Below are 25,515 nucleotides of genomic sequence, written 5' to 3'. Positions count from 1 at the left end.
TCAGTAATAATATCTCTGAAATTATTGCTCATTGCTTCTAGACTAATGTCGTCATCCTCAGTTGGAGCTGAACATCTATTCTGTAGCGAAGTCCTGAACACTTCTGCCCTCTCTCTTACTGCTTATTTGTTCATGGACTTCTTGCTTACTAATTTGTTTCACTCCCTCTTCAGATATAGACTCATTCTAGACTTTACCATCGTTTGGTCACTGCACCGCACTTTCCCGATTACCTCTAAATCCTGCATAACGGCGGGCTTAGAACTCCGTATGAAGTCAATTTCATTTTTAGTCTCACCGTTAGGACTTTTTCTTGTCAATTTTGGGTTCTTCTATTTGCTGAAGAAGCTCTTAATGATTCCTAAGTTATTTCACTCTGCAAACTCATCTAGTAACTCCCCCGGCTATTCCTAGAAACAATGCCATAGTCACCCACTGCCTTGTCTCCTGCCTTTTTTCTTACCTTGGCGATGAAGTTGTCCATGAGTGCAGTATACTGTGTCTTTCCTTTCTGCATAGGCAATTCTACATCGGCATAGAAGGCTTTAACTGCTTGGTCATCACGACTACATGTAGGTGCGTAGGCCTGTAAACCTTCATTTTATACCGCTTATTAAGCTTAATCACGATGCCTTCCACACTCTCATTAATGCTATAGAGTTCATATTGTTACGATAAATATTCACAGTACGGCAGTTGTCCACACCACTGAGGATAATTACAGCACAGCACAGCACTCGTCTGCGTCTTCTTCTTTTGGGAGTCTGTCGCACTTCTTTTTCGACAGCACGACCAGCGAATACCGCTCATTAACACTACCACCCCTCGGGAAAAGCACAGTCCCGGTGCGTTCTACGTTTGTGAAACAGAAGTTGCATAATAGGGCTTCAGGCGGGACACATGCACTATTTCAGAGGATGGCGCTCTGGACGAGGATTTCGAAGGCACAGATTCAACTTCGTATGTGACGTCTGTCACGGGGCGCAAAACTCGGTAAGGGCCTGTGTAACGGGGTAAAAGTTTTTCACACAAGCCCACGCGACGGCACGGGAGCCACAGCAAGACGAGTCACCCAGGAGTGTAGTGGACATCACGGTGGCGACTGTCGTACCGGAACTTTTGAGAGTCTTGGGATGCAGAGAGCCTGGCATGAGCTATCCGGCGGGCATCATGAGCGGCGGGCATGGCGTAAATACTGGTGGCGTCTGCCGCGGGTAGTGAGGTGTGGAAGGGAAGTAACGGGTGTCGGTCAAATAACAGATAAAATGGGGAGTATCCAGCGGTAGAATGGACAGATGAATTGTAGGCGAATGTCACAAAGGGTAGATAAACGTTCCAATCCCGGTGGTCGTCAGACACATACATGAACAGCATGTCTGTGAGGGTACGGTTTAGGCGCTCCGTGAGGCCGTCGGTCTCGGGGTGATAGGCTGTGGTGAATTTGTGGCGGACGGAACACGAACGAAGAATTTCGTCAACCACTCGCGACAGAAAGCAGCGGCCATGGTCAGTTAGTAGTTCACGAGGGGCACCATGATGTAGAATCACGTTTTCTAGGAGGAAGTCAGCGACGTCTGTGGCGCAGCTGGTCCGGATGGCTCTGGTAATAGCATACCGCTTAGCATAATCAGTGGCGACGGCGATCCATTTGTCCCCTGAGGCGGAAACTGGAAAGGGCCCAAGAAGGTCAACACCTACACGGGAAAACGGGTCAGTGGGTATGGGGATCGGCTGCAAATGGCCTGAAGGCAAAATTGTGGGCTTCTTTCGACGCTGAAACAATTCACATGCGGCAATGTATTGCTGGACGGAGCGGTAGAGCCCCGGCCAGTAGAAGCGCCGGCGCAGGCTGTCGTATTTGCGAGAGACACCCAGGTGGCCAGCCGTTGGAGCATCATGAAACTGGTCAAGGATGGTGGAACGCAGATGTTGAGGAACGACGAGCAAAAGGTCTGCGCCGTCGGGTCGCATATTGCGTCGGTATAGGGCGTTCTCGTGGAGTACATATAAGGCAAGAGATGGATCAGGTCGGTCGCAGGTCAGACGGAGGATAACGGAATGGAGCAACGGATCTAAGCATTGTTCGTCGGCAATGTTAGAAAGGCCGACACAGACAAGACACATGCGTCATCGTCAGAGTCGGTAGGACTAGGGGAGTCGACGGGATGGCGGTACAAGCAGTCTGCATCTTGGTGAAGCCGGCCGGACTTGTACACGACGGAAAATGTATACTCTTGTAATCGAAGCGCCCAGCGCCCCAAACGGCCTGTAGGATCTTTGAGGGAGGAAAGCCAACACAAGGCATGATGGTCTGTTATAACAGTAAAATGCAGGCCAAACAAATAAGGGCGGAATTTCGTAATAGCCCAAACAAGTGCCAGGCGCTCTCGCTCTGTGATAAAGTAATTTTGTTCGGACGTAGATAAGAGGCGGCTGGCATACGCAATCACCCTTGTGCGGCGTGTTGTCGCTGGGACAGTATAGCTCCAATGTCATGGCCACTTGCGTCGGTGCGGAGTTCAGTATTGGCAGATGGGTTGAAGTGGGCCAGGATGGGTGGAGTTGTGAGAGCAGCAATAAGTTCCGAGAAAGCTGCAACTTGTTCAGGCCCCCAGGAGAATGAAACGTCTTTCTTTAGGAGATTGGTGAGAGAACGAGCTAGCGCTGCGAAATTCGGGACGAATCGTCGGAAATAAGAGCATAGGCCAATAAAGCTTCGAACGTCGCTGTATGAACGTGGAGTGGGAAAATCTCTGACGGCACGAATCTTGTCGGGGTCAGGCTGAACGCCGGCAGCATTATCAAGTGACCAAGGACTTTGATTTGTCGGTGACCAAAGCTGCACTTTTTGAAGTTTAGTTGCAGTCCCGCGCGGCGAAAAAGCGCTAGGAGTGTAGAAAGGCGACGGAGATGGCTTTCAAATATAGACGAGAAAACTATTACATCGTCAAGATAACACAAACAAGCGGTCGACTTGAAGCCTCGTAGCAAAGAGTCCATCATGCGTTCGAAGGTTGCTGGGGCATTGCAAAGGCCAAAAGGCATGACTTTGAATTGATAAAGGCTGTTAGGGGTGATGAACGCTGTTTTTTCACGGTCTCTCTCGTCGACAGCGATCTGCCAGTAGCCGGAACGAAGGTCGATGGACGAAAAGTAGCTGATTCCGTGCAAAGTATCAAGCGCGTCGTCAATACGCGGTAGAGGATAGACATCTTTTCTGGTTATCTTATTTAAATGACGATAGTCTGGTCAGAATCTCAAACTGTTATCTTTCTTTGTGACCAACACAACAGGGGATGCCCAGGGGCTACTGGAAGGCTCAATTATGTCGTTCGCCAACATTTTGTTGACCTCTGTTTGGATGACGCGTCGCTCGGCAAGCGAAACATGATAGGGCCGCCTGTGAATAGGACTGGCGTCACCGGTGTCAATGCGGTGACTGACAACTGTGGTTTGACCCAATGGGCGGATACCGAAGTCAAAAAGGTCACTGTAGGTGAGCAAAAGCTGTTTTAACTCTGCGGCGAATTCAGGCTGAAGATCAGCTGCAATCATGCTTTTAACAGGACCAGGGCGCGATGTAGAGGACGAGGGAGGTGTTGCAGGGACGGCATTTGGATTATCGGTAGTCAGAGCTGAAATGGCACAATCGGTCATCGGCGGCAGCTCTGCTAGTGAAATTCCCTCGGGCAGAACTTGAGTTGATAAGCTAAAGTTAAGGACCGGGAGAGTGGTACGGTTCAGGGAGATATGCACAATCAGATGAGGAAGGGTGACTTGCCGCTGCAAGATCACATCAGTAATGGGACACGCGAGATAGTCGCCGTCTCGGACGGGGGGGAATGGCGACATAGGGATGTAGACGGCAGCTTCAGGAGGAAGGCGGCAGAACTGGGCTGATCGAAGGCGGGGTGAGCAGGAGTGGTCTTCAGAGCAAAGCGGAAGGTCCGAAGTATCACCAGCGTTGTACTTATTAACAACAAAACCTACTCCTAGTTCTCGCCTTCCCAGTAGACCTCGATAACACATACATGCCCGTCCTTCAGTACAGTATATGCCTCATTTGGCCTCCGAACCTCACTAAGCCCTATGACATCCCATTTCATACCTTCTAGTTCCTCTAACAGCACTGCTAAACTAGCTTCGCTAGCTAGGGTCCTAGCGTAAAACGTTGCCGGGGTTATTTCCCAATGGCGGCTTGTCCAGCGAGGTCAGAAATTCTTAGCACCCAACGCTACGTCACAGGTCGACCGCCGCCGTGGTCAATTGCTCCGCAGCCGCTGGTGACTGAGGGCCGGGGTTTTATAGGAATAATAATGGGAGGTAGCGGCCAATTACTGCACCAGGGTGGCCAACTTCTGTTCTGGTAAGAGAGTGCGTTGCCGGAGGTGTTCACTGGCATCAGGTCGCGCCCCAAATCTATTTTTATGGAATTCCATCGACACGCGAAATTTGTTTTTACGGGATTGAAACCGGGGTCCTCTTGCATGCGAGGCGGATGTGTTGGACATCTACGCCACCGCTGCACCAGATGACATCTATTACCTACTTTCATAATTTGGTGTAATTATATTCACTTTATGCTGCATCTTACGTTGCACATTATCACGGGATCGAGAAAAAAAGTCTAGTAGAGACATTTATTCGCTAGACTGCTTGCTTGTAAGAATGCAAAATTTATCACTCTTGGTATGACAGTAATTTAGCTGCATATATTTCTAGACCGATTAAACCTATTTTTATTACTTCTTGTGTTTTTTTTTTTGCATACAATACCGACGACATTCGGACCTTGTACTCCAAAGGGACGAGAGTTTTCAGTTTGCATGGTCCGGTGTCAAAACGTAGTTGAAGTCCATTCGACGTTTAACGTGTGTTTATTTCACGCAGTGATTGACTGTGTCGAGACCTGTCGTTATCAATTACCTCGGAGGTGGTGCCACTGTGCTTGGATTCTTATTGCTCTATCATCAAATGGATGCAGCGAGCACAGTAACGGGTTAATTGGGGGAGCATGGGAGAGGCCTTCGTCCTGCAGTGATGATAATGATGATTACCTCAGACAAAATAGCCATCACCATAGTCCAGCTGACGATCATCATCATCTTCTTCTCAGTCAGTACGCATCCTAATTACTTTATTCACGCAAACTAAACACACGTTGGCAAGTTTAACGCACCACAAAACGTTCAACAAAAATTGCCCTCGTATACCCAGACACTACCTTTCATGGCCTGTATACTGCTTGCCCGACCTACGTGTAGAGAGCGCGGATTCGAGCCCTAATCCCTAGCAATTTATTTCATTGAATATATTCTATTTTCCGGCCATCCCACTCGCCGCCATATTTATGGTTACTTTCAAGTGTTCGCAACAACAACGCCAGACCTATTTTCGCTTTGTGGGGCTAGTAATGCTTTCGCATATAATAATGTTTGTAGTCTTGGCGCTGTCGGTGGTTATGAGATAGTACTTTTACATTCACAATAGATGAGTGAGGTTCACGCTGCACATATGCAATAGGGTTACATTTTTGACATGATTATCTACACTATCGTCTATGTAAATGAATAGTAGATACAGCATAATGCCCGCCTCTGAACCATCTATGGGGGGGGGGGGGGGGGGGCTACATTTAGCTCCATTAGCTCACATGGAATCTCCAGTAGCCATCGACGTTTCTTTCCAGTCACGGTTCTGTGCTTAGCGGTGTCATCGTAGCCTTGTGGTTATAGAAGCTTGCACCTTCATACCACCTCCCAGAAGCGTGTACTTTATGCTTCTAGGCTCCGGTCTATCAACACACAACCATGGTACCTGTCAGCTGCCACTCGCTACAGTAATGCTCGCAAATTTTCGAGCCTGCGAGGTTTTAAACGGCTCACGGCCATTCAGTGCCATAATGTTTACCGACATGAGGGTAATATACGCTTCCCTGTTCAAAGCCTTCCAGAGAAAGAGATAGAGAGTAAACGTTAATTGGTTAACGGGATTGCATGGGTTATTTCCTTAGTCCAGAATACGATTGGCTTGGGCTGCCTCCCGGGCCCTGATGAGCAGGCTGCGCTGTTCAGAAAGACCCGTGTGGGCCAGCTCGGCCTCCCACTCCGCTTGGCTGAGTCCTCGAGCTTTATATTTATCTAACTGCCTTTTGCAGTTCCATATCATGTGCAGGATGTCTGAGACTTCACCGCATTCAGTGCATGTGCTATGTCTGAATTTGTCGGGCCACATTTTGTGATACTTTGCTAAGTTTGCGAATGTCCTAGCTTGTATGTTCCTCCAGGCTACTGCCTCCTGTCTGCTTAGGTCTTTGTGTGATTCTGTGTATCGTTTTTTCCCTAATTTGAAGTATTGTATTAGTTCCCCGTATGTGAGAGGGGTTGAAGGCTATGTGGCAGCCGGCGCAGGTGCCCGGAAAGCATGCCTTGCGCTATCCAGTCGGCGGCCTCGTTGCTGTCGGTTCCCTCGTGTGCCGATGTACATAGGATTCTGTGCTTCAAGTTGCCCATCTTTTTTTTCTGAGAGGCGGGCAGTGAGTTTGCCAGACAGCAAGGCTTCAAACTATGAATACCGATGGGCAATTCGTTTCGAGATTGGGATGCTAAAGCTCTTGCGCTAAAATAAATTAGATTCTTTTAGATGGTGTTTTCTGTACACCTTTGAATACAGTTAAAACTCGATTTAACGAAGTTGAGGGGAGCCGTGAATTATTTCGTTAAATCGAGAACTTCGTTAAATTGAATGAGGCATTTCTTGGGCACATTATTCAGTACATTCGATTACAGTAAAACCTCGTTAAAACGTACCCGCTTAAACAGTACTTTCGTTTTAAAAGTAGTAAAGTCAAGTCCCCGACTGAGCACCCATTGAACATAATGCATTTTGCATCCGCATAAACCGTACCAGCTTATCGCGGTCGTATCGGTTAGCACGTACCATTTTCACTTTTCGTCGCACTCGCGCGTGACGAATTCACGCCGGTAGCACCGACCCAAAGGACGGTTCGGCTAGCGGCGCAACAATCTTCCCTAAATACCGCCGACGGGACGGCAAGCCACACAGCTAATGACAAATTGGCGCCAAAGTTGGTAATCATACAACTAGCGCAATCTTTGGGAGTCCGTATGGTCATCGTCATGACCCCCCGCGCTACTTTCGAGTGGGTAGCGCCAACACCACGACCGGCGCCGCGCGCAGTTTGAAAAAAGCGACGGGATGAAGATGCTCCGCGCTGTTACCGCTGACACGCAATCAATATATTTTGGGGTGCTGTCTACAAAATAGACCAAAAATTAACACTTTTTCACCTTTATTTCACTAAAAAGGTTCGTTAAATCGGGACAGATCACGGAATCGGTTTCGTTATTTCGGGTTAGTCAAAGCATTGAACCCTATGGGCGTCTGAGGGGGAATTAGGATACCTTCGTTAAATCGAGATTTTCGTTAAATCGGGTTTCGTTAAATCGAGTTTTGACTGTATTGGGAATGAATATGATACGTAACCAAAATAAAAAGATTACATTCTAGGCTTTCACGACTTAAAGGAGTTTGCGTTTAGAGTGCGTATGGTTTTCTGTGAACTCACAAGGATAATTAGCGGTTTAATTAAATACTGGTTGTTATCCGTTTCAGTGGCTAGCTTTGTGGCGTCGACAAGAAGGAAATCTCAATAATAAGCTAGCGCCAGTGAATTACGATTTTTTCATCTCTTCAAGTTAAACTAAATGGGAAGGGTGGAGGGTAACAAACTTATATCCCTTCTGAAAATAAAACTGCATGCATATGTGCCACTATAGTGAGTCTATAACATTGGTGATTTCTTTTTATATTATTTGCCGGCGACAATCACACGTCATTACACAGGAACGTAAGGTCGTCAGCCTAGAGTTTGCGAGGTAATGGAACTCGAAGCCCATCAGTGAATAAGAGGTAAGAAGAAAGGGGAGAAATTGAGACATTTTTTTTTTTTTTCAGAGCATATATTAGTAGCCTTCAACCAAGGAAGCTTTTTATTTCATTTATTTATTGGCAAAATACTTCCGGCCTTTGTTACATGCCTTAGGTAGTGCGGTACAATTATAATGATATAGTGCTGACTTTAGTGTGGGAGCAGTAAAAGATAATTTCAGAAATTTACAGAGTACGTGCTAATGATAATTGGAATATTCAGACAGGGTACCGGTAAACTCTATAAGGAAACAAAACATCAGATTAAGAAACGCTAAAACATGCAAACTTCTAGCGCTACAGACAAGAAAAAAGTACAGAGCTATCAAATCTAATCAGTAGGAGTAAGCTGTCCAACTTGAAGAAGTATATTGTGGGGTGAATGAGTATTCTCTAAATTTGACGGTAGTCTAAGTCCAAAAAGAATGCTAGGCATAGTCAATTCATATGTATGCTGTGGGTGACAAAGCGGGAAATGTCATTACTTATATCAATGATAGCCAAAGACACAGAGGAGTTCTAAAGTGATTTATACATTGGAGGAAGGAATCGAGGCGACAATGCAAGTGGCCACAGCACAGAGGAATCAGACGTTCCGTTGGTGACGGCGAACTCAATAAATAAGTAATAAATATATGAAAGGGGGAAGCCAGCTTGGAAGCTTAGGCAACTGTGGCTTTGCTGAAGGACAGCGGAGAGATGGTGCTAGAATAACTGGCCACCATTTACGCGTAATGTCTCATGAAATTGAAAACTCCTAAGCCTTGAAAGAAGGGTAACATTACTTGATTCCAAAAAAAAAAAAAAAGAACTGCCCCGTCCAGTACATGAAAAATAAAATTACAGCCCAATTAGCATGCCATCCATTACGTGCGAGATATGTGCTTAGGTAATGACTGATTCAATCCTGGCAACATTAGAATTCAGTCAATGAAAAGGTCAGATAATGTTTCTTGAAGGCTATTCCACAATGGATCATATACCCACTATCAACAAGGTGAAGACTACTTTACAATAGATCATGTGCACCCTATCAACTACGTTTTCGAAAAAATTCACAGGTGGTTCAAGCGCTTCATGCGAAAAGTAGATGCAATCGCGCTCTTGAGCCGCTTTTTCATTGAGGGGAGGGGAGGGGGCAGTGCTCTTAAACCATTTTTCTCGTTAAGTTAAGGAATTGAATGCGTAGTAGTCGTCTCCCTTTATCGTGTGAAAGACGTGGCTGAAACATCAGCGACGAGATAAAAATAAAAAGGAAGGGTGGGGAGCAGCTGGAGGCGCAAACAAGAACCACTTCTGTCAAGTAAACAAAGAAAATAACTAGGGCGCTAAAAATTTGCAAACCTGACCGAGATATTTCTGCTCCTTTTCGATGACAGCCACAGATGCGGTGCTGATGCAGGGCTCTCTGTTGTCGTTGACTGCCACCGTTTACAGCACTTCCCGCGTTAACTGTGTGCTCCTCATAGCCAGGCAGGTAACCTCGTGCGGCAGTGGCTCGCAATGTTCGCAGTGTTGAGACGCAGTGTTGAGACAAATACCCCCCCCCCCCCCCCCCCCCCCGAAACTTTGTTGGCGAAGGTTCCGAAGATTTCGCTGGAAGCGTCATGAGTTTGATACGGTGGTTGGTTCTTGCCTGGAGGTCCTGAGCAAAGGTTATACTAAAAGTCACATTACAGGAACACTGCTACAAACTTAAAATGCTCACAGAATAACGATGTCCATACGCGATTACTTTTCTGGTGCATCTCATTGACGTGGTACTAAGGTTGCCTTCCGCGATGCGGAATAGCGAGCTATCACTAGTGGCCATTACTTTATTCAGCTGTCCGGTCAATAATCCTCTGACGGCCGAATAGTCGCCACCTTTATCCACAAAAGCAATAACCGGACGACCATCTAAAGCCACTTCAGAGACGGTACCTGCTGTCTTCACATTGCACGATGGTCTTACACCACGATCTCGGTTTCAGCTATTGCAATGGTGCAACTAAAACGGGGATTCATCTTTTTATGTCGATTTCTTCATCCTCACAGAAGCTAATAACACCGGTGCATTATTTGTCACCATAGTTATGTAGAAGTTTCGTCCTTGTAGTGTGGTTGACGTCCTTGTAGTGGATGTGGCTTCATCATTGCTCGTCAACGACAGAGGCTCGTATTTTAGTCGTAAAGCAACCTCTACTTACAGGCTGCCGTCTTCAGTTTCCAATACGGGAGCTAGCGTACCTCACGCGCTGTGCTGTTGCCTTGCTGCGACTCCGCGACGCAGTTGGTGCGTTTAACGGCGATGGGCAACGGGGGAGACTTGACATGTACTCCCCCTCCCCCCTGCACAGGTTCTCGTCGACTTCTTGTCGCCTTTTAACAGGGCATACATTACATAACCGCGGGGTCAATTGGTCTGTACCAAAAGTGACGAAGACTATTGCCGGCCTCGCAGCAATGAAAACCCCGCGAACTCATCTTAGAGCTCTGCAGGCATCGCATTTCCTTGGGCTTGAGCATCGGTCGTAAGGAGACCGGGCGAGTGGAACCTGCAGGAAATCTCGTATATGAAGTTGATAACAGCGAGTGCTTGTTCTCTTTAGTCAATGAGTCGAGCTACGTAAGGTCACGGTGTAGCTCATGACATGCTATTGTTGCACTGTGGGCTGTTCAAACAACAGTTCCCGAGCAAAATAGGTTTCCGTTAATTATCTCCACTTGTAGGTGTAGTGAGGTAGCAGTACTTGAAGTTGTCATTTGTACAAGGAGATCCAAGCGTCAATGGCAATGGCGTTCCAAATGGTAGCTACTAGTTAGTAAAATATGCTGCAGGTTTTGACAGCTGTCGTGGAAGACCAATCTAAAGTTTCTATTGGACGCCGCGCCTTAGCAAATTCTCTTCTGATTCGACAGCCATGTCAGGGCACACGTGACGGAAGGGGTGCTTTCTCTTGAATAGCAGAGCTTGGGAGCAGAACCCTACACGGGGTCTCAGATCTCTCAGTCGTGGTTAAGCTCGTGGAAACCTTCAAAAGTTTCTCCTGCTATGAGTACCAATCTTTGAATCTCATGTTTTTCATACTAGGTCCAGCCAGATCCTTGAAGTACGAATTCAACTTGAATGAATTTGGTTGCGTTGTTAAAAATGGCCACGCGGTCGAAGCGGTCAAGCCAGTGGGGGTCGAGGGTGGCTGCTCCTGGCCCTACGGGGCTGGGAATGGTAGGACCCCACCATTTGCCGCGAGGGCTCGCTTGCTACCGGCGGTTGTACCTGCTGTAGGCCGTCTTTGCAACAGCCACCGCTTTGGGGGTGGCCGACGGCTGTGGCGATGCGAGTCTTACTCTCTCTCCCTCCTCATTTTTTCTTCCTGCTATATTTTCTCCTCTGTCCGCATGGAGCAGTGGAGGTGGTTAGGCTACAAAGCCAGAAGCAGGCCCGAGCATTTTCGTTTCTTTTTTCCTACAGTCGCAACAAACAAACAAGCCAGTCTTTCGCCTCTTTAACGGGCATTTTAGGAGACATACTGCTCGCCGGGCTGTACAAACAGCAGAGCAGGCGTCTGCAGCTGGAGCCATCATCGGAGGCCTTTGACAACGAAGCCCTTATTGGGGCTGACTTCCACGGGGAACGAAAATAATTATTCGGCGGTCCAGACAACAGGAAATGCGCTAGGGGGTTGTCGAACTACAGAATGCCCGCTGTTCTTGGTGGTGCGCAGTATAACCGGCATATTAAAACAGACTTCCAAAGAAAACTAGAAATATTCATTGTAATGTGGAAACAGTAGTTTTTTTTTTTTTTCGAAGAGTTTGCCACAAGGCATAAGTTGAGAAAGGGGGAATGGGATGCAGGAGATAGAAAGTTAAAAGGAGTGCAGTCCAGTTGTGCTTATGAATTCGAGAAGGTTGGCAGTATAGCGATTGTCCATTGTCCATTTGTCATAATCACTATCGCGATTCCACCGCAGGCCCACCTTCATGATTATCCGTTGCCTGATGTGCGTTGTTGATGGACACGTCCACAACAAGTGGCAGTAGTTCACAAACAGTAGTTCATGGTTCGAGGCATGATTCGAGAGGAATCTTGGTCCATCTAGCGCTACAGAGGTACTGATAAAAGCGCATGGAAGCATTGAACTTCAGAGAGGGAAAAAAAATATTTGCGACAATATTAAAGCTCTTTTATGTTCATGTACTTGATGGGATAGATGTGTAAAATTTTAAAGTCACTCCGTAGTCTGCTTTTAAACTTATTTTGTTATTGACAAATGAGCTTTTTTGTGATTTTTCTCTGAAGTTGCCGATAGGTTCTCGTGGTCGCTACACTAATGAAAACTATCTTCTTGACCGAAAGTTGGCGTGTGCGCAACGCTTGCACTTCAAAAGGAGTGCACGAGCAATAAAGGGCTTACTACCCCCTGCAGAAACCACCATATTTTCTTCAATAAGAGGCGAACGCGCTTTCACTATTTTGTTTTGTGCTGGAACGCGCTTTCACTAAGGATTTCCCAAAATTCCTCTATATTACTAAAACATGCACAACATGCTCTGGGTTCGAAGTTAATTTCATATCTGTCAACGGCACATATTTTGTAAGATTAGATCACATAAATACGAATAGTAGCAGGTATTTATTCTGAAAGAAATATTTTACTACAAGAGTTTATTTTTATTCTACAGGCCTCCCGTACGAGATGTCTTTTAGAAACGATATTGAAAATTAGCGATAATGGTTTCACGAAGCCTAGCCAAGGTTGCCAATATTTGGCCATATATATTTAATGCCAGATAATAGCTGTGCACAATAAAGAAAATCCCACCTACCAAAAGCTTTCCTTTCTGAAGTGAAAAGCTTCACTAGGTTAGTCAACTCCGAATCTAGCGTGTGCTCCGTGAATGCAAGGGTCCTGGTAGGCTCAGTCGGACATAACCGTCCCATGTGAAACGAGAGACCAAAGTTGGCAGCTCCTGTCAGGGTACCGTGATCATGGACACGGCACACATCGACGAGCGGTTAAAACCTCACGTAGTATTTCTTTCGCAATAAAAGCCAATGCTGCGCAGGCGCAAACCACGTGAAGTCACAGTAGAGGCGCAGGTGGTCGGAACCGCCGGCAACCTCCGCCGCGACTCCGCCGGTTGATCTTTAGCCGGTGCCGCGCGCTTTCACCGGTCTGTCTTTATGTCTATACAGAAGTGTAATGGTGGTGATGATGTGGAATCAGAATAAAGTTTAATCTTATGTGGTGTACGGCTGTAATATGTTTCACCGTGATGATAAGCAATGGAATATCTATAATGTGCAACCGTGAACAACAAGGTAAGCCACAACTACGCCAAAGAACCACAAGCTAAGCGATGGCATCGCCGAAGCTTTTTGCTTCTGATATGCAGGCTTAACCAGGCTGAGTAACCGCCAATTTTTTTCTTGGTGGTAGAGGAATGACGGATCAATAGCGGAGAAAATTGAGTCCTGAAGATCACACACTTGCCGTCTGATTGTTGTTCCCAAGAGTGCCCTTCTTAGAACGCACAACTTCCATAACAACGTTGCTGATGTTTTTTTATACGAAATACCAGAGCAAAGGAGGTTGTTTCGCTAGATCTAGCATAAATTCCTGCGTATAGTTTGTCAGGACTGATTCCCGTTGCGAATAATTGTATATTGAATCCAGCATACATAAAAACTTGGAACTTATTGAAATAGCGAAATCGAATAATTCTATTCCTAATGATGCTTTTCAGTAAAATTACAGACTTATTCAACAATTGTCGTCCATCGCTTTGCGTTGGCGCACCTCTCCAAAACAAAAAAAAAAAAAAATTGGAAGCAAAGAATGCGCGTTGAACATTAATCCCCATTTTTAATGAATTTACTCTGCTGAATTGTTGCTAAAGTAAAACTGTTATCGTACATTTTTGAGCTGTTAACTATTTTACCCTTTGAAGTACTCCTCTTCGGGTTCTCTGTTACAGTTCTACAGAAGTAACGAAAAGAAGTCCCTGTGTCGAAACGCTTCATAGTATGGCTTGCCAGCTGAGACCTCTCCTTAACCCTAGTTCGTTTGTCTTTTGTAATGAAAGGTAAGGTGCGCATGCGAGCCGATAGTGTTCGTTTTGTTATCCGTTTTATGCCAAACGTGAAACTTTGATTTCTAAATGTGTAACCATATAGAACTTCAATGACAGTGCTGCCTTTCTTTAAAATAAACGTATACATTCATTCAAAACTTCATCGTGAAGTTTTGTTTAAAATTAATGTACCATGTTAAACGGAGATAACTGGCCAAGTTGGTAAGAATGCATAGCAAAACGAAAACAAGAAATCATAAACATGAACACAGAGTGAATACAAGAACACAACAAGCGCTTGTTGTGTTTTTTTATTCTCTCTGTATCCGTGTTTAATCATTCGTGTTAGCAATAAAATTTAATTTACTAAACTGTGTCAAAAGTAATTTTCGCTCTTTTGCGTGCGCGAGTCAGCCCCAATAAAGTGTTAATTTCAGTACTATTACGCCGTTCTCCTACGACTTTGTCACTATCACGTAACAATATCACATACATTTGGTGTAACTTATATTTATGCACTTCTCAGTCCGTCCTGGAAGCGCGCAATACAAGTCACCAATCGTTACCATGAAATGGGGCACCATATTATGAAAACTGAGACCTATAAAACAAGCTCTGTATAAAAACTTGCCTTGATACTCACGGTGAATCGGAAGGATTGAAAATTGGTGCTTGAAGTTCGCCAGCAGGTATATCTGTGGAAGAACATTTTGTTTAGAAGTAACACTATGTAGTGCACAAGAGCACAGACATGGAAGTGAAGAGCTGGGATAGAGACCCGTAGGATCCTGATATATAAAATAGAAATGATGACATCACAAAAACAAATGCTAGGCACAAAACGGTCTTTTAAAGCTGTGTCGTGTGCTGTTGCATACAAGCAGATTACACAATCCGCACATAACGGCGAGTTTCCCGGCAGAACCGTTTTCCTCCGCCGAAGATAGCCGAGTAAAGAAACCATATAAGTTTGTCAAAGCGTGAGTAACATAAATAATTTGTATTTTGCTACATCCAGGTGGTCTGTTCTGACTATTGTTTGCGTTTGCTCAGCTGTGCCTGTACTGCTTGCAGAGAGGGGTGGCCTGTAGTACGCGCTAAGTAAATAAAATTAGGCTGGCGCAAAAGGTCCAATCAGTTGACAGTAACACTGTCCTATGACCTTAGTAACGAGTTTTATAGACGCAATTATTGCCCTGATATATGATCAAGTACAAAGCGAAGAGCAGGCGCGAGACAAGAAAAAGAAAAGCGAGAGAAAGACCGTGTACCTCCAGAACACAAAAAAAGAGAATATTTAACAAACTCTAGGTGCTAACAAATTTTCACAAACCAATTACAAACCTAACTAGCTGCCAAAGAAAACACTTTCCCGGTTTTATTACGGAGCAGAACACTAGCGCGCGTAAAGACCTGTTTTAATAGTTAAATATTCCTTTAGTAAGCATGACATTCAATACAACAGTTCTAAAGCAATTTTTCATATATCTGCTACGGTCAATAGAAACAACATTCATTCAAACAGGACATAAGGGCACAATCCAGCTTTTGTATGTCTGATTTCACCATGTGCGAAACCCTACAGGCGCATGTGATGCAACAGATCTGCACGGCTTGAAGCCACAATAGTACCAATGAAAACCACCTAGAATGGGTCAAAATAGAATCACTGCTTCAAATTGTTCGTATTCATTTAAAAGGGACCAATTAGTGGGTGTTAATTAATGCTTCGTGAAGAGCTGAATGGCAGAAAAATATCTCAAGCGTGTCCGTCCTTGACAAAGCAATGCCGCGCAAACATGTTGGTGAGACCGTAATGCTTTCCGTTTTCTTCATCTTTCTTTTTTCTCATATTATCGCGTACTTGCAGGAAACGCGAAATCCTTAGTCACATGTCTCGCGGTTGGCTTCCCTTCTAGGTTTTCTTCCCATTAGTTATGTGGAAAATTTAGCGCAATGTATTTTTAGCGAAGTCTGCTAGACCACATGACAGTTTCTCTCCTAGCGGCCCCCACAAAGTGGCAGCTACATCTGCGCCCACAAGGCAGATAATTTAACTAAAGAATGTGTGCTCTGCTGCATGAAAGAAAAATGCAGGAATCGACACACATATTTAATATCTAAAGCTTATCCCAAAGCTATAGGAAGCCGCTCTGAATGCCGACGGTGAACACAGAAGCTGACGGGACATGTGCAGAACTAAAATCAACAAGATATTGAAAGAAACGACCACCTTTTTAACGCCGTCTAGGACACACTATACTCAAGAAAAACCAGTAAAATTAATAGAACCACACAAAAATACTCATAACAAAACATTCTTTCATAACTAACACTTCACACCCGGATCACAGCTTTCCTGCAACCCGGATTAACGCATCTACTAATACATCGACCGTTGTGGCTGCTGGTGACGCACGATGGCTGATGCCGTCCTTCTACGAAAGATTTCGACCTTCAGATTAGTTGCTGGCACTTTTCATAGTCGTTCCTGCTTTGAGCAGTTAGCTTTGATGTCAAAGCATGTCACCTAAAATCAATAAGCTTTTGAACAAATTCTGAGCATTGCATCATATGGTTGTATCACTCAAAAAACAAAGTTTTATGAAGAACACAGAGACCTAAAGCGTTCTCTAGAATTTTTTAACGCGAAGTTCAAGGAACTGACTTGAGAATGCAGTCACAAAAGCAAGAAGAGCTGAATCTTAAAGTCAATAGCGAACTAATCACCACAAAATGATCTCAGCTAAACGAAACTTGTAGATGAGAATGAAAGGTAAACATCTCACATGAACGGCACTCCACGAACAAAAAATAATGAACTGAAGAATATTTCAGCTCCACGAAATGAAGATCTAAAATTTCATCCTTCAAAGGCTTGTTGTAGCTGTATATGAACCCATAATGCGAAGTGATCTGGATGTGCGTCGCCGTATTCCCTAAACGATACTATATATCCAGACATTGTCATCTAGTTTTATACAAGGTTGAAGAGGAACGCTCTTCTTGGAAACATGCGGAAGATGCGCTTGGCATAGACCGAGTCGGTAGACCTGGCACCAGCTCCATCTATGTTAACCAACACATGTGTCCACAACTACAAAATACTATTATGATTGAGCGTCTAAAAAAATGAAACAAGAAATGGTGCTCTGCATGATGTCGGGCGGGGAGGTTCTCGCGCAGGACCGATACTACTGTGCTTCAAATAAGATCGGTGAGAGTGAGTGATAGACAAGACAGGATTCCGAGGACACGTCGACTTTTGTGAGGGTCTAACTCTCCGCGTCAGTATGAATGAGTTTACGCCACATAATCTAAACATGCCAGGCTCCAACAACATCCAGTGCATATCCAGCCTTCTTCTGGGTGATTTGTCTTGCCCTTTCCCGACGTCATGATTGCAAAAACATGGTACCTTGATAGCAATGAAGTTTATTATGTATCCGTCTACAAGAAACACACTTTACGATGTAGTCGTAGGAGGGGTGGGGATCTCATGCTCTAGCTGAGGGATATTTTTGACCGCGGAGTTATTATTCCTCCAAAATTATTGAAGATTTTGAAATTGTGACTGCAAAAAGTACATTGCTGCGGTTCTTAGTATATAAAACGCCGGGAAGAAACACCGATTTCTGGATTGTCATCGACCTGAATAGATATTGTGCACGGCTCACATTCACATCAACGGATGTAAGTACGTTCGTCGTTAGTTGCGTCGTTTTGAGTGAGTGCTCCCGTGACCTTATCCCCTTTGAAGTAACTATATGACCACAGGCGGTTCGTAGGTACACACCTGGCTAAGCCGTGAGCACTTTTCTCAAAACAGTTGCCATGCGACCACACAAAATCGAATAATCGGCACCGGTGTCCACTAATGCATTGACTGTAGTACGCCCGTCTAAAATAACAGGAATGTCCAGAGAAACGCTTTTGGCTTCCCTAGGCGACGTTACCAGCAGCTCTCGTTCGGATCGAAGCTGCGACGACGGGAGATCTTCAACGCAGCGACTACCAGTGGCCTCGCCCCCGAAGGTCACTTTTTCCGTTTTCCCGATGAGGGCTAGACGAGCGGCCTTGCCCCTCTCGCAAGAAACCTTGGGTGGACGTTGAGGAGCGCCTTGGTGAAGGGGAGCAGGACTGATGCTGCGAATGAGATGAACGCTGCTCCGCCAGGTACTCTTCAATAACTCGGGGTCGTTGACCAAACCGGGGAGGAGGCGAGTCGATGCGGAAGCCGTGAAGACCGAGGCGTCGATACGAACAATCCCGGTAGAGATGGCCTGGTTCACCGCAGTGGAATCAGAGCGGACGGCGGTCAGGCGCGAGAATGGGCTGCAGTGAAGGGGGAGTCTGACTCTGCAGAACTTCCGCATATGTGGGACGGTTGTCGGTCCCCGACAGCAATGGCGGGCTCGTAATTACAGGCGAAAGAGGGCTCTTGAGCGCCTGTCGCACCTCCTCTCGCACTATGGCAGAAACGGAAGCTGGTGATGGCTGCAGGGGGTTGCAGAACTTGCTGAGTTCTTCGCGCACGACGCTGCGAATCAGTTCGCGCAAAGCATCAGGATGCCACTCGGAAGATGGAAATGATTCCGCGATTGTGGCAGTCTGGAAAAGTCGGTTAAAGTCACGGCACGTGTACCCTTTCCATTGTGGTAGCCTCAGCAAGAAATCCGTTTACAATCGACGGTGGGTTCCGCACAAGGCCTGCGAAAAGCTGCTCTTTCAATCCCCGCATCAAGTGCCTCACCTTTTTGTCCTCGGACATGGCGGGATCGGCTCGTCTGAAGAGGCGCGCCATGTCCTCGACGTACGCTTGGACACACTCATTCGGCATCTGGATGCGAGAGTGAATGGCACGTTCTGTATGTTCACGGCGATCCGCGCTAGTGTAGGCCTCGAGCAGTTGACGACGGAATTCCTGCCACGATGTTAATACCTGCTCTCGGTTCTCGAACAAGGCACGGGCGCCATCCTCAAGGCAAAAGTGACGTTCCTTAGTTTGGCAGCATCGTCCCACTGGTTGAAAGCAGCGACACGTTCAAACTGAAGGAACCAATCCTCCACATCCTCAAAGAGGTTCCAATGGAAAGACTTCGGTACTCGAGGGGCCTGCAAGGTGTAGTTACAGGCCGATGCGACGCCCGTTACTTGCTGAGCAGAAGCACTGGATGTCATGGCGGCGGCTAATGGCTGAAACTCCGGAGACAGTCCCTGGAGCCGTCGACTGGAGCGATGCACTGGGGTGTCCAATGGTACAGAGCTGGTGCGACGTCTTTCAGATGGAGACTCTTGCATCCTCAATCACCTACACGGTGATTGAGGATACCAGGAATAGCAAGGGGTTAGCCCAGACACAACGGCAGCGAGCAGCACAAACGCAAACGCGCAAGCGACATTTCGTCGTCCTTCCAACTTCGTCCTCGGCTGGATGGATGGAATATAGGAGCGTCCCCTTTGAAACGGGGTGGTAGCAGTAGCTATCATGCCCATTTTTCTCCATATATCTTAAATATTGATTTAGAATGGTTAATTAAACCATCATTCTATTTATTAAATTTTGCTCCTACATTACTAACATTTTGTCACTTCTCTGCTTTTAAGCCACCAATCTTCCAGCCGTTTTTTGCTAGTTTTCACCGCCGGTTTATTCACCCGGCCACTCGTATCTCTAAACCCCAGAGCTTCAGGAACAGTTACTGCGCCTGCATCAACTTCCGGGTGGATACCATTACATTCGAGTATAATATGGTCAATTGTTTCACTGGAGTTACCACATACAGCACATGCGTCATCTTCATTGTTACATTTCTTTTTGTAGCTGCGTGTTCTAAGGCACCCTGATCTAGCTTCAAAAAGTAGGGCACTGCCTCTTGAGTTATCAAAGAAAGCTTCCTTCCTGATCTGCATTTTCGACTTTCAGTATAATTCCAGACTCTGTTTCTTCTCCATCGAATTTATCCAATTTTTACTTTCTGTGTTTTTCACCTGTTGCTTAATGTTCTTTATATCTCCGTCCTTGTGACTAGCATACTTACTAGTCAGTTTCTAGTTCTTTTCCTCCATTGTGAGTCAACGCTTTTTAAGTACAGGTATTTAAATACTTTAGCTGCCCATCTGTTACTTTCCAATTTCCTCAGGCGTTCTTCATATAATATTTTCACTCAGTCACGCGCCCCACCTGGCAACGCTACAATATTTTCATTACGATTATTAGCAACATTACATTTTCCATTGCAGTTTTTTACACTTAAATATAGGACCATCGTCCAAAACATATGTCTCTTGCTTGCAAAGGCTTACAAAGCTAAAGAAATGTTCCTTTAAACAACCGAATCATGAACGGTCGCACCTTTAGCAGTTTGCAAATGCATTATTTGCACAACAGTGGGAATGATAGTGCCGATTTCAAATACTAAGAGTTCATTAAAAACCATAAATGTATTTACTTCCGTTGCTTTCCCCATTAAGAAAAAAAATAACGGCACAGAAGGCCGTCAGCCATGGGTAATGAAGAATGAATAAAAGCCTTTAATGAAAAACATTTTCTCCATGAGCGCTTAATCAAACGAGAAATACTACGTTGATAACCTTAACACTGTGCGGCACATAAATAAAGCAATTCGCCTCTTGCGCGGCTCCAAAAATCTCAGAAATAATCCCAGCCGATGCGGTCGCTTTTCGATGGAGGCTAAAAGCTAGGCGCCCGTGTGCTGTGCGATGTCAGGGCACGTTAAAGAACCCCAGATGTTCAAGTTTCCGGAGCCCTCAACTACGGCGTCTCTCATAGCCTGAGTTGCTATCCGATATAAAACCCCACAAATCTAACCAAACCACCTTACTTTTTAAAATATCCTTAGCGCCAACGCTGTAAAATAGCCAGATATACTCTGGAAGCCACTACATTCTCTGATAACTTCCAACCAAAGCAAGAATACGGTGCACAGTATCGAGATGACGACGACGCGCTTGTGTGGGGTTGTGAAGAAGACGACACTCAGGCTAAGCTGGGTTCGTTCTGGTGGTGTGTGCGTCTGACAGTTAACAAGCGTTTACCGCTGTGTACGATTCCGTTAACAATATCCTCCTCTCTACCGTCACAGGTGCCGACTTAGCGGCTACCTTCAGTGAATATTTTATTTCCATTCAAAACACCCGCATGACCTGCATTCCACAGATCTAATGAAACGTAGGAGCTCTCGTAGTGCTATCCTGCCACCGGTTACCGGACCGGAAATTCAAACTGCATTTACTTCCGATTAATAATAGCATAAGTTGCTACGTTGAAGAATTTCAGATAGCTCCGATAAAGTACGCCCTTCACATTATAAACAGTACTTAATCACATCTAATAACCTAAAATTCCTGACAAACATTTTCCGTGAAAGACTAAAGGTAAATAAATTTTCTGTTATTTTTAGAGGGCGAAGTATGGTATGCCTTAGTACAGGTCTATGTCCATTAAACTAATACATGACGAAAGGAGCAGCTTTTCGCGTGAGAGAAAGTGCATTCATTCTCTAAAGATAATTCATTTTCGAAGCTTTCAACGTAATTATTACCTGCCTGGAATATTCTTTAATATTTTAGGGATGTCTTACCGCATTACACATATACCTCTTCTAAATAAATAGAATATTGTGATTTTCATGGCACCTTTTTGGCCTTTTTATGTAGGTACATATTTAATCTGTGTCAGCAAGTCAAAGATATTGATTTTAAATCTGCGCAGAAAGCGGTCCGGTGTAGTGTTCCACAAGGAAGCATTCTGGGGCCATTATTACTTAACTTCTATTGTGTGACATAGTTAAGAACGACACGTCGACTCACTTCATAAGTTGTGCTTATATACTATCTTTCCTTTCCCCGGCCCGGCGCGCCTCAATGGTAATTCAAAGCTAATAACCCAATAAAAAAAACTACAAAACTGGGTAAAAAATATGACAAAATACTCTGTAGCTCTGTTGTAAACGTCGATTTTCCAGTGGCTCTATAGCACGTTTCTGTAGTTCTTTCTTTTGTAGATTTCTGCTGTCTTTAGTTCGGTAGTGCTTTTCTGCTATTACTACAGATATTTCTGATGTTACTACAAAACATTGTGTCATCACAGTAGATTTTTTGTCAAAAACAGGTCAGAAATTCTGTCGTAACAATAGAAATACGTTTGTAGTTTTTCGGACTGGGAAGATACTCCATCTGTTACAGAACTGGAGCATTTCGGATTCATTGATCTTGAATATATCTAAAACAAAAGCCGTATTATTTCGCCCCTGAAAGAAAACGATAGCTACGAATGTCAGTCTGTTTATTGGCTCTTCTAAAATTGAGGTAACAACACAAGTAAAATGCATGGGCACCATTTTCCCCGAAAATATATACTGAAATCTGCACATCAATGATAAGCCACGATTCTGGCAATGACGTTTTCTGCGAAATTATTAGCCCTTTGTCAAACAGGACGAACAATCGCTAAAAGTCGCTTTTTCCGCGAACTAAGACAGCCATAATGCGAATTCTTTTGTTCAGGTTGTTTTTGTGCGTGTGTGTTTATTTGTTTGAAGAGTTAAAAACCAGCAGAAGGATGCAGACAGACGTACACAGGACCAGCGTTGTCCTCGCACCCTCTGCCCCGCTTGAATCTTAATCTGGGACATGCAGCCACGTTCGTAAGGCTTTTTGGTATCTTTTTGTATTTTTGGTATACTTTGGTAAGTTGCGACTCTACGCTAATATTTAGGTGTGAAATAATTGAAGCATAAATTAAGGCATTAGTAATTAAGCTTGTAGAAAGCCGCAGGTACGAGAACGAGAACGCGCAAGCGGAGGACAACCGGAGCCAATAACATTTTCCCGTTATGCCCCTAAAAAGGGAGCTTATGTTTCACCCAAGTTTCTCACGTCTCTTTGATGACATGCCGTTGCTCGTGCTTAACCACTTTAAGTCAAACGGATACACTTGGATAGTGTGCATCACTCACGAGAGCAGTGCGAAAAGGAACTGCATCTTAATTTTATTTATTGATTATCCAATATAAGGGTATGCTTATCTATTCTGTTAAAGGAAGTGGCTAGCCCAAAATCGCAGTAGTCATGTCGAATTCCAATGGCAGATCGCGAGCACTTCGCCGGGTCACAAACTGAGCCCATCGCTCCGGCGTAGATCACTCCCTCCATATTCGCCATTGAAATACGTTCGTTATCGCGGGAGCATGCTCCCTGATGGATGTAAGCCAGTCATCGCGCACATTGGTTCTCGTGGCTCCGCCCTCTGCAATGTGCACGGTCGCTTTCGCTCCGTTGCGAGCACATTTTTGCAGCTGTTGGCAAAACAAGCGTGTCTAATGGCGTGAATCTTTACGTTGCTGATAAAGCGTAATGAAATTTTTGATCGAAGCTAACATGTGTCCTTGAAGCGGCAGAGGGGCCGTTTGAAAAAGCTGCCGACACTGAGCGCAGCATGACGCAATCTCAAGCTAAGGGAACGAACGTTTTTCCTACCTCAGTAATTCAGGGGCTCGCACCTTATAATACCAATAACAGAAAGAATGGTTAGAAACATTGTTCTTGCGTTGATTGGGATGCGGAATTATTTACAAGATCTGAATGCTAAAAAATATGCTTTGAATGTCTACAGTGTCATGGCTGGCTGCAGGGTTTCGTCGTCTCGCTGCCGCCGAAGTGTGCAGGAACAACGTTGAGAATCATGCATACAGCTTACGTGACGTGCTTTCTAAGGTTAGCATAAAAGAAAAGCTTACGGCAGATACGTTATTCCGTCTTACGCTGTAGCGGCCTCTTTTGCGACCGATAGCCACTGTTCATCAATATAAAGCGTCGTTGCGATGGCTGCCCACTGCGATCGGCCTGATGCCGGTGCTTGCCGGTAGCGTCCGCTTATTGCTCGAATTCGATGCAGCTCACCGCGCAAGAGTTTTTCACCGCAGGATTTCTGAGCGAAATTTGACTACTCGAAAGTCTGCAAGCAGGCGCAGCTTTCATATCATCCACAGCTGCTCGCACCACCGCGCAGAGTCGTGGAAGCGAGAAAGCGCCGGACGTGGCAGGAAGCAGAAGCGGAAACTTGAGACTCAATATACGCACTTCCGGTCAAATCCCCCGATTTCGGCGGAGCAAATATCGCTGCTCTACGGAGCGATCCGGGATGTGCACCTGATTATAATCTGCCATTGGAAAAGACAGCTCTCGCTCCTATTCTGTCATTCAGTACAAACTACCCCAAACGGAGCAGACAAACTTTGTGCGGACCTGCCATTGGAATTCAACATCATCAGATACATCTACGCGAAGAAAGCCGTGAGAACAGTGAGCCAGTAGGTCGTGTCGGGTATCATTACCAAGCAATGATTTGTCAGAATGGGCCCATTCATCTCCTGCATTCACGTGTCATCCTTTATCAGCATTCGGGCAAGAGGACGGTTTGTTTCACAAATCCGTCTGTCTAATTGGTTGGTTGGTTGGTTGGTTGGTTGGTTGGTTGGTTGGTTGGTTGGTTGGTTGGTTGGTTGGTTGGTTGGTTGGTTGGTTGGTTGGTTGGTTGGTTGGTTGGTTGGTTGGTTGGTTGGTTGGTTGGTTGGTTGGTTGGTTGGTTGGTTGGTTGGTTGGTTGGTTGGTTGGTTGGTTGGTTGGTTGGTTGGTTGGTTGGTTGGTTGGTTGGTTGGTTGGTTGGTTGGTTGGTTGGTTGGTTGGTTGGTTGGTTGGTTGGTTGGTTGGTTGGTTGGTTGGTTGGTTGGTTGGTTGGTTGGTTGGTTGGTTGGTTGGTTGGTTGGTTGGTTGGTTGGTTGGTTGGTTGGTTGGTTGGTTGGTTGGTTGGTTGGTTGGTTGGTTGGTTGGTTGGTTGGTTGGTTGGTTGGTTGGTTGGTTGGTTGGTTGGTTGGTTGGTTGGTTGGTTGGTTGGTTGGTTGGTTGGTTGGTTGGTTGGTTGGTTGGTTGGTTGGTTGGTTGGTTGGTTGGTTGGTTGGTTGGTTGGTTGGTTGGTTGGTTGGTTGGTTGGTTGGTTGGTTGGTTGGTTGGTTGGTTGGTTGGTTGGTTGGTTGGTTGGTTGGTTGGTTGGTTGGTTGGTTGGTTGGTTGGTTGGTTGGTTGGTTGGTTGGTTGGTTGGTTGGTTGGTTGGTTGGTTGGTTGGTTGGTTGGTTGGTTGGTTGGTTGGTTGGTTGGTTGGTTGGTTGGTTGGTTGGTTGGTTGGTTGGTTGGTTGGTTGGTTGGTTGGTTGGTTGGTTGGTTGGTTGGTTGGTTGGTTGGTTGGTTGGTTGGTTGGTTGGTTGGTTGGTTGGTTGGTTGGTTGGTTGGTTGGTTGGTTGGTTGGTTGGTTGGTTGGTTGGTTGGTTGGTTGGTTGGTTGGTTGGTTGGTTGGTTGGTTGGTTGGTTGGTTGGTTGGTTGGTTGGTTGGTTGGTTGGTTGGTTGGTTGGTTGGTTGGTTGGTTGGTTGGTTGGTTGGTTGGTTGGTTGGTTGGTTGGTTGGTTGGTTGGTTGGTTGGTTGGTTG

At 45.5% G+C, this 25,515-nt stretch overlaps 1 protein-coding gene across 1 annotated transcript in view; it reads right to left on the bottom strand.

Annotated features, from left to right (window-relative positions):
- LOC146174635 (neprilysin-1-like) overlaps positions 1-25,515 on the bottom strand; it is a 244,341-nt gene that overhangs the window by 35,062 nt on the left and 183,764 nt on the right. The window contains exon 15 of the mRNA XM_084583822.1: positions 14,654-14,705. Coding sequence (XP_084439948.1) covers positions 14,654-14,705 — 52 coding nt within the window. The remainder of the gene's footprint in view (positions 1-14,653; positions 14,706-25,515) is intronic.

This window comes from Amblyomma maculatum, chromosome 11, assembly GCF_055883805.1.
Source record: "Amblyomma maculatum isolate TAMU_Amacu chromosome 11, ASM5588380v1, whole genome shotgun sequence".
Lineage (NCBI taxonomy): Eukaryota > Metazoa > Arthropoda > Arachnida > Ixodida > Ixodidae > Amblyomma > Amblyomma maculatum.
Note: the sequence above shows the minus strand (reverse complement) of the source record. Positions and strands in the feature narration are given on the sequence as shown.